The 14,174-nt window shown below is 41.2% G+C and overlaps 1 protein-coding gene across 1 annotated transcript in view; it reads left to right on the top strand.

The window, feature by feature from the left end:
- adam12b (ADAM metallopeptidase domain 12b) overlaps positions 1–14,174 on the top strand; it is a 72,177-nt gene that overhangs the window by 20,831 nt on the left and 37,172 nt on the right. Inside the window, exons 4-5 of the mRNA XM_084470278.1 lie at positions 12,077–12,155; positions 13,558–13,634. Coding sequence (XP_084326404.1) covers positions 12,077–12,155; positions 13,558–13,634 — 156 coding nt within the window. The remainder of the gene's footprint in view (positions 1–12,076; positions 12,156–13,557; positions 13,635–14,174) is intronic.

Below are 14,174 nucleotides of genomic sequence, written 5' to 3'. Positions count from 1 at the left end.
CACACACACACACACACACACACACACACACACACACACACACAATTGCAACAGGAAGTGTGCTTCCACAATCAACCAGCTGTGTGAAGGAAAACAGACGGCAGACAGGAAGTGCATCACATGACCTAAAAGATAGAGGGGGGACTTTCTTGCTGCGCTGTTATTGTGAAGGCTCCTGACTCAGGGTCATCAGCACAATTAACAGTGCAGGTTCCATGTATAAACAGAGAGGACTCTGGGAACTTTTCGACAGGAAGTCAATAGGACAGCTGATAAATCAGTTTGGGGAGAAAAAAAAACTGCTCTGTTGATAAGCCGATAGGACAAAGATGTTCCCTTCATAGACATGTAAACAGGATATGCAAAAATAGTGATTATTTACAGGGAATATTTGATTATAATATCTGGTTATTTCCAGTCACCTTGAAAAAGTTTTGATATTACTTTCTCTGTTAAAATCCAGATATGCAAATTAAAAGCCCTTGCACCTCGACAGGTTAAAGGTCACTTGGCTTGCTTTTCACTTTTGTATTTGCACTCTGCTTCCTGTATTTTATTTTTTTATATATTTTTTTGTGTTTTAATCCCTTATTGAAATAGACGACGATGTTTGGCATCAAACATCTATAGCAACTTTGAGGAGCGACATCACCCATCCAGCCAATAGTCTCTCTCTCTCTCTCTCTCTCTCTGAACATAAAGTTTGGAATTATGTTGCTGCCTCAGCACAGTATCAACGACCCACCCATCAAACCCACTCTTTTGTTCCAATGTGCCAATTAAGAGCTACAACCCTCGCCATATTGCCAAGGTAATATAATGTCAGAGGTAGACAGACGCAAGGCCATTATGTCATTAGAGAATCAGTGCAGTCAAATTTTTTCCGGCTGGTCGAGATCGAAGAAGTTCTTTGCGGACAAACTTTTACAACTCTTTGACTGATCACTGAAGCGACCATTCATGTAGAGGTGGGGGTGGGGTCTCTATGGAGACGAGAAATCGGATCAGATTGCGGCAAAAAAAAAAAATCAATGAATTTCTGACCAATCACACATGTTTGGGTTGCTGTCATCAGAGTCCATCGGCAAGTTCTAGAATCTTTGGAAACCATGGCAATTTTTAGTTCTGCATTCTATTTCTCAGCCTAGCATTTAGAATGCATTTCTATTGAGTATCCAATGTTTTAAGATTTGAGAATGTTTCACCACCCAATTTCATATAGGTATGGGTAGACAGGAGAATCTGTATTTCATAATATATACTGTATAAATATCCTCACACCGCAAGTGGTCTCTCTTCTGTGTTGCATATTTGTTTCCGAAAATATCACTTTTAATAAAGAAAAATATGATCTGATATTAAAAAACGTATTTGATTAAAGTGGATCCAACCAAGCCACCAAGAAGTCGGAAATGTGATGGCATTAAGGGTTTATTTGAGGCAGCTTATTAAATCGAGTGGGCAGTGAGAAATAGAAAATCAATAAGGTTCTGTTATCAATTTATCACAGTAGTTTAACTGGGGTTAGATGTTCAGAGAGAGAGGCAACATTGGAGAAAATAGTATTTCCATATTAATTATGTTTCTAATACTATTCACCCTTAAGGCGGAGGAGCATAGCTGAACAGTGAGCCTGCCCAGGAGCCAAGTAGCCAAGGAGCCAAGTGGTGATACATTGGGCCAACAGAAACTAACCGTTCTCCATTTATTCATTGTTTGCTTTGGTTCCAATGAATAATATCAAACAAGAATTCCTTCCAGATCTGCAGTTCCACATTAGTACGAAATGAAAACGTGAAACAAAAAAATGAAAACTGATGCTAGAGAGATGTCAGAGACCTCTCGTCTCCTCGGTTATGAGAACACGTTTGAGTCAACCTCCTATAAAGTATTGACCTGCAGCCTGCAGAGTGTTTGGAAGCATTTATACCTTCGGAGGAAGCATTTATGTAACAATCCTTTCCGTCCTCCTGTTATTTTCTTGTAGTTACTCACGTATCATTTATTTTCTCTATTGATTTTATGTTTTTAATCTTTATGCGAGTGCCTGAAAACTCATTCCATTACATGTGTAAAACACAGATAGCCAACCATTCGGAATCTCTTAATTAACATTCAGTTTTAAGGTGTGTTTTCCTGTCATGCATGCAGTTCTTACAACAAGATTGAACGATGTGGCCACCAGCAAAGACAGAGACAGGCAGCAACAGAGCTTCCATCTTGTTTTTCCCGCAGCAACAAACACGCTCATCAGATTTACAGATTATGAACAAATGCATCACCACCTCTGTGAAGAGATGATGCTCTAAGCTTGACTGAAAAGGGCATGATACACTATTTGTGGTCGACAGACTGCGACGGATATTTCGGACCTGGAAATATCCGCCTCAGTCTGTCTCTTCGGAGGAAAGGATAAGCAGGATAGTCTGGAGTGTTGGACCTGTCGACATTGTGGACTGGTCTCATTTCCGGTTTGGCATGAGCTGCTCCTAAACCATACCTGTTCATTAACGGCACGCGTAATGGGATGAAGAGACTTGATGAAAAATTATTATGAAATAGTATATGTATATATAGTAAATTATTTTGTCGTACACACTAACCACCTTAGAACACTACACAACAGGGCCCTAGCTGGAAGAGGCACACGTGCTAGTTAGCCCCCTGATTCCCTCCAACCAGGAGGCAGCACATGGGCACACGGAGTGGCCCGTCCATGGGGAAATAAAGAACATCCTTTTGCCTTAAGCTAAAGAGCAACCTGGAGCTAAAACAATGTGATGGATTGCTAGTCAACCCAGTGGAGAGAGGGAAAGGTGTGTTCTCCATGGACTGCACGTCACGAGGAAATTAGCCATTAGCCCTCGGTCAACTTCAATTTCAAACAGAAAATGTATAACCTTTTTTCTCCACTGCGGCTTCCTGACCCTTGGCATGATGGCGGTGTGTGCGACATCTGTTCTGAGTTGTGTAATGGCCCTCCCACTACAGTCATGCTAACGTTCTCCAGCGTTTCTTTCGCTGCAGTCCTCATCCATCATGTCGATTTTCCTTTTGTGTTTCTGTCTCTGTAATCTATTTCACCTCCACTGCTGCTCTCATGCATAACTATGGTATTAGCTGAATAGTGTGGTTTAATAATGGCCTCTGCATGGATAGACCCCCAGAAATTGAAAAAAATGTAACTAAAAAATGTGTGTAAAAAGCAGTATTTATATGATGCAAAAGTTGAAACTCGGCCATTAAATATGGTTATACATCACACCCCTGCTCAGCAGACAAAGGTGCATATCACCAAACCGCAAGACCTTTGAGAAAGCATAAAAAAATGTTATTCGTAAAGTTATTCGACGTAGATATTCATCAAAAGTAAAAAAAAAAAAAAAGGATGAACAGATAATCATTTAATGATGTGAGCTATGGTGTATTTATGGAGGAGCCAGAAGAAGCATATGGCTGACTGCGCCTTATTGTCGATACGGCCTCCAGGCACGGCTAGCATTCACCAGCTTCCCCCGCTCCACACATTGTTCCTCCGCCTGCTGATGTGAGCGCACTCGCACGATTCATTAATCACACGCTCATTTACTAAATAAAACACCTAATTTAAGAAATATTCTCTCTCTGACACTAGCATCTATTTTGCAAAACAAATTGGCTCCACTGGGGTGAAAAAGCCATTGAATTGAATGGGGTGGATTCAGGGGGAGACAGTGGAAGGTTATTCCCATAGGGTTCTAGTGTGCTTTATACAACCAGTCAATAGAGGCCTGCGCAGCGCATGGCCGTATTGTAGATGGGCGTGTTTTTTCCTCTCGGGCTCTGTTTGAATCGGCCAACTTGTACCTTTAAACCACCCGAGGGGCAAAATGACTTCATGCTCTTACAGTAATGAGGAAAAATGTGTGAAGTGAGGGAATCATTTTCAGTTTTTTTGCATATTCCAGGCACACATGCAGGCCAGCTCTATAAAAAAAAAACGAATTAATCTGGAGCTTTGCTGCACCTAAGTGGCCCAAGGCTCTTTATTAAATGTGGAAGTAGAAAACGTTAAATCATGACAGTAGACATTGTTTGATTGCACATCTTTTTTTTTTTTTTACCAAAAGGTGAATAATGGTTCAAATATATCCTATGATATTTCATGAGTACAGTTTGTAAGTAATTTAGCTGACACTTTTTCCCTAAATGACTTGTATCTCGTTCAGATGCAGGTCATTAAGGAGTAGGTAGGAGTTAAAGGTCAGCTTCATCAAGGAAGCCTACAGGTTAGCCTGCAGACATTGGGGATCAAACCCACTACCTGGTCTGGGAGTCGCCTTGCCTTGCCTTATGACACTATCCTGGCCTGATTAGATCATAATCGTTTTTCGATGCTCTTGAAAGGTTCTGCAGGTACGATTTAAGAGCTATTATTTGAGTGTAATTTGTAAGAAATACCATAGCCGTCAGCTATGATTGAGATGCTCTGTGAGAACATCTGTTCTGGTTGACTTCGCCTGCCTCTGTATGGGCCAATTTAGAGTTAAGACCAACCAATCATTGCATCTCTTCTCTGATGGTTCAGAAAATCCATCTTGCCTGATCACAAATGCAACACTTCTCAATTCCAGAGAAACATGAGATGGAGGGAGTGGAGAGGGAGGGCCTTTTTTTGGGATTGTTTCGTTTAATCATGCTCTCTTTTGTTCTCTCTCTCTGAAATCGTAGTCAGTGAGACATCATGGCAATGTGTCATCCAGGTAGAGAGTAGGGTTCAGAGGAGCAGAACAACAGCAGGCTGAATCATTGTCCTTAATCATCGGACTGAATCGTTGCGTATTCACGTGCGTAGGCGTTTTTTAATACCTAGTCAACCAGGCCTTGGTAGTGGTCCTTCACCAGCCAGTGGTTAAGCTATTTCCGTTTCAGTATAAGTGACTTTGATAGATGCAGCTCATTAAGGAGCAGGTAGTGTTAAGATGTCTTGCTTGAGGATGCTGACATCCTGACTAGAACATTAGAGTTCAAACCAGGAAGCTTTCGGATGAGAGTCCAACGCCTTAACCCCTTACCCTTCTTTCCCATTACTGCATGGACTGTGGGATTGGGTGTATTATCTGTACAATGGGTGTTTTATATCTGTCATGTGTCATTGATGGGTTGTTGTATGGATCTGTCTGTGTTGTGTATGTACATGATCATTAAAGTTTTTGCAGACCCTGTGCATGTGCACAATAATTTTCCCCCCTGTGGCAAATAGTTATATTATATTCTACGCCATATCATATAAAACATAAGAAACTCATAAATGCACATGGTGGTATGAACTGTCGATCGCTGATTGATACTAAACAGTAATATATTTGCCCATCCAGGGAGAGCGAAGGAGGGGAGAACATCACTTTTGGTTTTGATATGAGTCAGGACTGACAGAAGGCTCTCGGCCCTTCTATTCCAAAGAGCCTTGTTGTGTTGCTTTCTACTCCTGTTGACGAGCACCTAGCGTAGCTCAATGCTAACTAGCCTTGGGCATCCCGTGACATACGGTGCGTGGTGAGGCGTGGGTTTGTGTTGCGAGAAAGGTGATGAAAAGCCCTCCACGCTCCACAGAGGAGCAGAGGGGGGATAGAGAGGTGGTGCATGGATTCATAGTTGCTATTCAATTGGTCCTACTCATCAGCAACGGTTGGTTGTTGTCGTTAAGGGCCAAAATATAAAACAAGGTGTGTGGGTGCAAGTTCTTCTTACGCAGTGTTGCTGTTGTAGCCTGGGTGTGACAATGCCTTGTCCTGTAAAAGAGATACATATGGTTCTTCTTTATTAAAACGTTATTTATGAAAGCATCACTCAAAACACACCCTTTTTCAAATGTGCTTTTAACATCTCACTTTCCTCCCCACACTGTCTTTGCTATTTGCCAATCCGTTTGCATGCGTTTATTTTGTATTTTTCATCTACTTTTGCCTTTGTGAAGTGTCTTTGAGTGTCTAAAAAGAGCAATATAAATGAAATGCATTGTTATTATTAATATTTTGTGGATTTGTGTGAAAGTGTTATGCCATAGCTCAATATATCTGTTCCCAGTCAGAAAATTTGATTTGCGTTTGTTTCCCTGAGGTTAGAAACGTATTACAAAATACATTTATCAATGTTATGTTTCTTCTCAATTAAATCCACAAATTTACAAAATGTTGGAACTCTGAAATTGCTTTTAATTGAGGCTTGTGTGACACGATAATATATCAAATTCTTATTTTTCTCGCTAAAGTTTAAAAAGCCATTTGTATTGGAGGCACGCTGATTCGATCACTGCCTTGTGAAATGCAGTAAAATGTCTCTTTATTTGACTTGTGTTCACTTTTGATACAGCGCTCCTCTTGTTTCAGCAGTCTGTTATCCATTGGTTCAAAGCTTATTTCTTAATAAGATTCCCCCTTTTCTTCTATAAAGAAATATACTTTACAACCCACTGACTCGGCAGACGCTCAGGTTGAATCATGTTTGACCTAGGCCACACTTTGTATCTTGAGATGTGATGATTGTGCACTAATGTTACAAAAAATAATGCTTGTTTTTCAAAAACTTGACTATGAAGCACTTAATTCAATCCCATATTTTGATTGTTCTCACCCTCACCCCCGGCTTTGGAGAATAGAAAAAAAAAAAAAAAGACTAAATGTAAATGTACACATTGGATGTTCATATACATATGAGTATCACCCTTACATGATTTAATAGAGAGAGTGTCAGATTACAAGTTGGGGTTAGTAAAGTTCCTCACAGGAGAATGATCTTTCATAAATTATGAATCTTTACCTCTGGGGATTTCTCTCTCTTTCTCCCTCTCACTCTCTCTCTCCTTCTGTATCTACCACTGTACACTTCAGTGCTCCTACAGAGTCCTGGCTCAGCCAAGGTGACACGCAGCCCACTGTAAATCAATTACAGCCAACGCCGTACCAGGATATAGAATTAGAGCTGTCAGCCACTGCTCTCCTCTGTCTCCTATGCTCTATATATATATATATATATCTTATTCTCTCTCTTTCACTCTCCAGCCACCATATCCCTCCATATGTTCTCATTCTCTAATTCTCTTTATTTCTATGGTTGTCTTTCACTCTTTCCCCCTCTATCACTCTTATTCCCTCTCTTTCACTTTTTTTGCCCTCCATCTGCTCTCTCTCTCCAACTCTGTCTACATTTTCCTCTTCTCTCTCGCTCCCCATCCCTGACAGAATGATCCTTCTCTGGTAGATATGAGCCAGGAGAGGGCAGGGATTCGATTAGTGTGGAGAAAGAGGAGCTTAATAAAACACACTATTTAGCCGTGATCAAACCCGGCCTGTATAATGCAGAGGAAGAGATCAAACCCGGCCTGTATAATGCAGAGGAAGAGACATGTCTTTCTCCGCACTGGATTCACACTCCAGGGAATGTTATAATGAATTATGTTACAGCCACAGCTCTTGGAATTATGTGTGTATATATATATATATTTATATATACAAATATATAAATAATATAGAGTGAGCTCTTAGAATATAAATATATGCAACTACATTTTATACAGCGCTCTGCCTAGGGAAAGATTGAATTTGTCTGCGAATCAACAAATCATGTAGTGTTTACACCGTTACACATTGACAGTTTTAAATTTAGCCATGATGCATGTCTGTTGTTGTTTGTTCTAAATTCACGAGCAATCTAGCGAATGATCTGCCTCTTTTCCAATCAACACATTTATCTGTCTTTGTTAGGGGATTAGAACTGACCATAGTCAACACTGTTGATCATTCAACCCAGAGCATTAGATATAAATAGCCAGTGATTTTGTATGTGTGTAACAAACATACAATGTGTGTCTTTTTCTGAGTTTTTGGGTAACAGCATAAGATACTGACTAAATTTCAGATGTTAAAAAATAATATGTTTCTCCCTGTGTGATCATGGATATTGCACAGGTTATAACCATTTAGTTTTTAGCATATTTACAAGTCATTAGTGCTCAGGGTGGTGTCTTGTGACAAAGACCAGTGGACTCTTAAGGAGTTTGGAATCAGTTTGGAATCAATAAAAATCAATATCTAGTGTGTGTGTGTGTGTGTGTGTGTATGAGAGAGTGAGATTGGGAGTAATACACTAGTACAAACTAAAAATGTAGAAGTTAAGATTAATTATTTGTAAAACTTGTAACCATATTCATAAGAGGAATATTGCCTTAGCATATTTACAAGTCATTAGTGCTCAGGGTGGTGTCTTGTGACAAAGACCAGTGGACTCTTAAGGAGTTTGGAATCAATAAAGCATTCTTCGACCATTCTGAAACACGTGGAACAAACTGGTGCACCTTGAAGGAAACATGTGTTCTGGCAGCGAAAAAGCAAAAAAAAAAAAATCACCTTTCAGGATGTGATTAATCTTTCGAAAAGGGCATTTTCTAAATTATTTTCATTTATCAACTACTAATTAGTCTTTCTCTCCAAATGCCAAAAGCTGTGACTAACTCCTTGCATTATTTCATTTTCCATAAATGCACCGATTTGATTTATCTTTAAATGACTCATTCCTAAAGAAAATATTTCTAAAAGGTCTTTGTTTACAGACCAAGAATGAATCAGAGGTTGTTTCCTCCGTAGTCTCCAGGAGGAGAAAGGAACTATGGTTTGACATTTGTTGAACTGATCAACAACCTCCAAGCTATACCTGTCAACGCGGCTCAAATCCTTGGGGGTGCCAAACGTCACGTCCTTCTGCAATAGTTAAAATATCTGAGCCAGAGCCGCACAAACCCATGATTTATATTTCGAGAGCCCAAAGCACATGGAGCATGAATTCCGCTGTAACGCGACCCAAAAAATAAATATAATCATATTCTTTTAATGGCAAAAGGAACACAGTGCAAATGTATTGGGTCTGTATCTTTCTGTGTGTTGGACAAGTTTTTCTTTGGACGGGGCAATTCAAAAACACAATTTTGCATCCGTCCCAAGCGGGCCGTGTGCTTTGGGCAGAATGCTGCAGCACGTCTTATCTGCCGTGTACCACGCTACACGTAGCTCCTCGGCTGGGACCCACTTTTACACTTCATCACTGTACTACTGTACCAAGACACTGAACCGTAAGGGGAGAGTAAACTGATTCGGCTACGTCATCAGTCATGATCGCTTTGTACCGGGAACCGTAGTGACTCCCCCGGGGTGAGATCAAAGAAAAGGCGGATACTTTGAAGCTGTCCTTCATCTAAATGCCATTTGAGTAGATACACCCGCACCCCCCTTCGACTTACCAAGGTGATGGTGAACTAAATGTCCGACCCCTCCCACCCTGTTAAAGCCCTAGAACCCAAACAATATGCCAACATGTTTGCTGACTTCCACTGCAATGCTTTAGAACAACTACTACAGCAGCATTCAAAATCCATGGCCAGCTATCTCAAGGTGACCAGGGGCTGATAGTAGTGTGTGTGTGTGTGTGTGTGTGTGTGTGTGTGTGTGTGTGTGTGTGTGTGTGTGTGTGTGTGTGTGTGTGTGTGTGTGTGTGTGTGTGTGTGTGTGTGGTCCCCGGTGTGCTACCCATGGCAATTTTTGATAGATATGTTTCTAGTTTTTTTTGTTGACGCACAAGTATCCCTGTGAATACTGTGAGAGCAAAATAGGGAGAGCGTGAGAGAGTGTGTGTGTGTGTGTTTATATCTTTGTTATCTATCTAGTGTGTGTGTGTGTGTGTGTGTGTATGAGAGAGTGAGATTGGGAGTAATACACTAGTACAAACTAAAAATGTAGAAGTTAAGATTAATTATTTGTAAAACTTGTAACCATATTCATAAGAGGAATATTGCCAAAGACGAAGGGGAGGCTTGAATCCTTCTGCTCCATGCCTTGCCAAACAGTTCTTCTTGTAAAACAAGCAGATTTAATATGGTATGCCATTGGTCACTGCTGTAAGCCAGCTTTACCCAACCAACCAACCAACCAACCCCACCCCCATTCCAAAAGACCTCTATGAACCAACTGTACAGCATTAAACCGGGAATTATCATGAGCGTGACCTTTAATCTATCAAAAAAATACATCAGAGAACCACCAACAGTTCTGGTAACAAAGTTCAAAATTGCATGGGTTTTGATTTCCTAACTGATCAATTGACTTGCATCAGAAACGCAAGGCTGCCACCAGCCCTCTTTCCTAACCCTTATTCGAGAAACACCCCATTGCTGGGGTTAACAGCGACACATTAGCGCGTTCACACCGGCTCTGTGTTATTTTATCCTAGCCTAGCGTCACATATTTCAAATGGGACTCAAACGGAGGTGATTACCAGCTGGTAGCTTATCAGATTTGGTTTAGCGGTCGCTAATGGTATGATAAGCCACATTAAAGGCGTAATGGGTATTTAAAGACCTTATGAGTTTCGGGAAAAGTGGTGGCATAATACGATCATAAAAAAGAACTTCATTTCCCATGGGGCTCGGCTGCGTCTTATCTCGGAAGCTGCTTTGCCTCGACTTGGTTTATTCATTTCATTCGAAGTGAGATTTGTGGGTCTCATTTGCTCAAATCAGGTGTATGTAAATTCTATGAGGAATATATCCATTGGTAGACAAATGATGGCGATGTCCTTGATGGGGTTTAAGGCAAACTCTACCAGATAAGCCCCATTACCAGCCAAACACATCTAGAGAAATACGAGGTTTGCATTAAATATGAAACACCGAACTGAATAATAGAGAAGGAAAACGTTCTCCACCTCTCTACAAATGCCTGCCTTCATTAAAATGCTTCACCCACGTTTGCAGAAGGAAATTAAAGAGTGGCTTCTGTGTCAGTATTCTACAGTATTCTTCTGAATCTTCAGACCTCATAGCTATGGAATGTTTTTTTACATAAAATTAAATACATTGTTTTTTAAATACATGATCTAGATCTAGACTACACCATCTGACTGGCCTAATGAACCAAATGGCAGCCCGCTGGCCATTTACAATGTAAATCTCTTGTGCCCTTTTCACAGAAAGACACATTATTTCATCTCGCTTTTACGAGGAAGGGCATCCCGAGGAAAACGCAGGTTTTCCAGATAAGATTATATTCTTTATTAACTCTCAGAGACAGGCCGCGTTGGTGTCAGAATGTACAGATTGGGGCCGAGGGATTCAGATTTACATTTAAATAAGAATATAACAGTGGCCTGTCTGTGGGACAATAAGGGGAAGGAATAAGAAAAGGAAACAGAATTACGACCGGACCTTATCGGGTTAGGCTGAACCAACCAGCATAGGGGGCTCAACAAAAGACACACACACACACACACACACACACACACACACACACACACACACACACACACACACACACACACACACACACACACACACACACACACACACACACACACACACACACACACACACACACACCTCTCCTGGCCAGTCAGGCAGGCATGCAGCTCTAGATACGGCTCTAGAAAGGTGCTTCTCTCTCTATCGCTTGCCTAGCCAGACTGGAACTGTGTGTGTCCATCTGTTTATTACCCAAGGTGTTAAAACACACAAACAAGCACACATCCAGCAGTACACCGGGGCCCGCGGGCACACGGCGAGGATAATTAGGCCTTCTCCCAGTAGAATTTTTTTCTTGTTGCAAATTGCAAATTTTTAAACCGCCCTTCTGGATGGGAGGTGTATTTAAGGACACTATGTTCAAAATTACCATGTATCGTTTTTTGCAGAGGCATTTGTTATGTATAAAGCACTTGTTCATCTTTTTACAAATTTGTACATGGTTCATTTAACAACCTTTGAAGACAAAATATCCAACACACATTGGAACTTTAAAATAGGACTTATTTTTTATTGAAAAAAAAGCAATGTATTCTTTAAGATTTGATGTCTGTCTATCTGTCTATGTCTGTCTACTGAAATACTTACATGGTTTCTTGACAGCCATATAAAACACGGTTGTCTGAAACATTGGTTATAACATTGGTAACATGGCAGTGTTTGTGTTTTGCAACGGTCTTGCATCAGCATTTGACACAGAAATCATTGCTTTCTGTCAAATAATCCTCCGCTCTCTTTGTCTTCCGACTCTAGCGGCCTCTTTACGAATCACTACACGGAGACGCACTACGGAGAGGACGGAGACGCCGTCACCAGCGCACACGCGTCCACGGTAGGCTTACTACTGCACGGGGCTTTGTGGGCGGGGCACACAGCTGGCATACAGTGGACCTGGTGACCCACACTGTTTGAGAAAAGAGACCTTTTTTAGAAATACTAATGAAAACGAATGAACGAATGAATCCCTCAACTGAGGAGACCAGCAGGATGTGCCGTTGCTGCGGCTCTTCAAACATTCAAATCCTTTCTAAGTGATTTTATACAATCTTATTTTTAATTATAATCACGTCTGTGCCAGCTGGTGTGTGCCCCTGTGTGTGAGTGCCTGAGCGAATCTGTGTGTGTGTGTGTGTGAGAGAGAATCAGTCCTCAACCAAATCAAGACTAATGTGAAATAGTTGTAATCATATTGGAGACCTGATGAGTTGGCAGCGACCATGTTGATATTAATTATTATAATGCCCGGAAAACAATGCCAGGGAGTTTGTTAGGATTGAGCCATCGCTTAATCCCCAGAGGACTTCATTAATAAGGCACACCTCTTTTTGTGGGCAATGGGCCACCCAGAAGGTCAGTTAAAAGGTAGCATGTCAAAACTAGGGAAATGGCGGTTTTCTAACAAAGCCTTTGCAACTTTTCAAAGTTCTGTACATCTTTGTTTTTGCTACTAAAAGCAGGATTTAGATGGAACTATATATTGAGTATTTTATTTGAGTCACTGGATGACATGTTTTATGCTTCAATATTGTATAAATATTGCAGTATGAAAACATAAATATGGCCAGACAGTTTTGTTGTTTGATAAAAGCGTTCACAGTGAGCGGTAAACATTATCCTCTCAATATATCGTTCATGTTTGAGACGGGAATATGGAAACATTCCCCTCTCCTTGTTTTGGTCGCATCTCCTTTGAAAAAGGTAATTTAAAACTAATGTTGGACCGTGGAGTGGACCACTCAGGAGACATCAACTTTGTATTTCTTTATTCGGAAGGAAATGTTACGATGATCCACCATGTGTTTGTAAAGTAATAATTGTACAACCTCAAAACGACGTGACCTCGGCCCCCTTGAAAAGTTTCCCTTTGAAAAGTTTGTTGGGAATAAGCCAGTGCTGAAGATCTCTTACTTTACTTTATAATTGACTCTTGGTAACTCGCTCAAAGAGTTATGCCTGGTGGGACAACAAAACATTTTACTGGGGAGCTTTATGTGCTCCCATAAAACGTGCGATGAGGCGCTGAATGGACAAAGACACTGAATTAATTTGCCGCTAAAATTAGCCGCTACCTCTGTTGCCCTTACCCACGATACCGGACGATGTCAGGCCCACCCGGGATCACTGTTCAGCCATGATGTTCCCCAGGGCTGTTCTGCCTCAGCCTCTCCTGAAGCACTTTGAGCGGTGGAGCAGGACAGACATTACATTTTTCTTCTTCTTTTTCTCTCTCGTAGAAAAACTGCTACTACCATGGAGAGGTGCAGGGTCGTCTGAAATCGGATGTCTCCCTTAGTGCCTGCTCGGGCCTTCGGTAAGAAATTAAAAATTGAATATGTTACAGAGTAGGAAGTAAACTTTTTTTTTAACAAGGGCTTTCTTCCCCCCCTTTAAATACATTTCAGGACATTGCCAGACCAATTTGCAAATGCATATTGGTCTGGAACCTCTCAGGTCATTTCTCCATTTGCAAAGGGCACTATCAGCAGGCGCAGACCAAAAGGCACTGGACACAATTGGATAGACCTACGACAACCAATCAGAGCGTGTGACACATTAGCGACAGCCTTCTTGGATTATGTAGATGCCTCAACGGCACTCCCATAGGGCGCACCACAGGGCAGACCTCATATCAAACCCGCCCCATATTAGATGTACGCTTGGGATTGGCCCCTGCCAGGACTACTGGAAATCAGTTTGAACTGGAGTGGGGCCTGAAGCATAGGCTAGAGCAAATAAGCCTTGCAGATACGTCAGGTTCCTAGGCTACGGTCCAGGGGCATTTTTTAACCTTCCAGGGCAATTGTGTCAAATGTCGGCAAATAGTATATTTTTTCTATGTTGCCTAACAGAC

This window comes from Micromesistius poutassou (genome assembly GCF_964030765.1).
Source record: "Micromesistius poutassou genome assembly, chromosome: 7".
Lineage (NCBI taxonomy): Eukaryota > Metazoa > Chordata > Actinopteri > Gadiformes > Gadidae > Micromesistius > Micromesistius poutassou.
The sequence above is the reverse complement of the archived record's forward strand: the minus strand, read 5'-3'. Positions and strand labels throughout refer to the sequence as shown.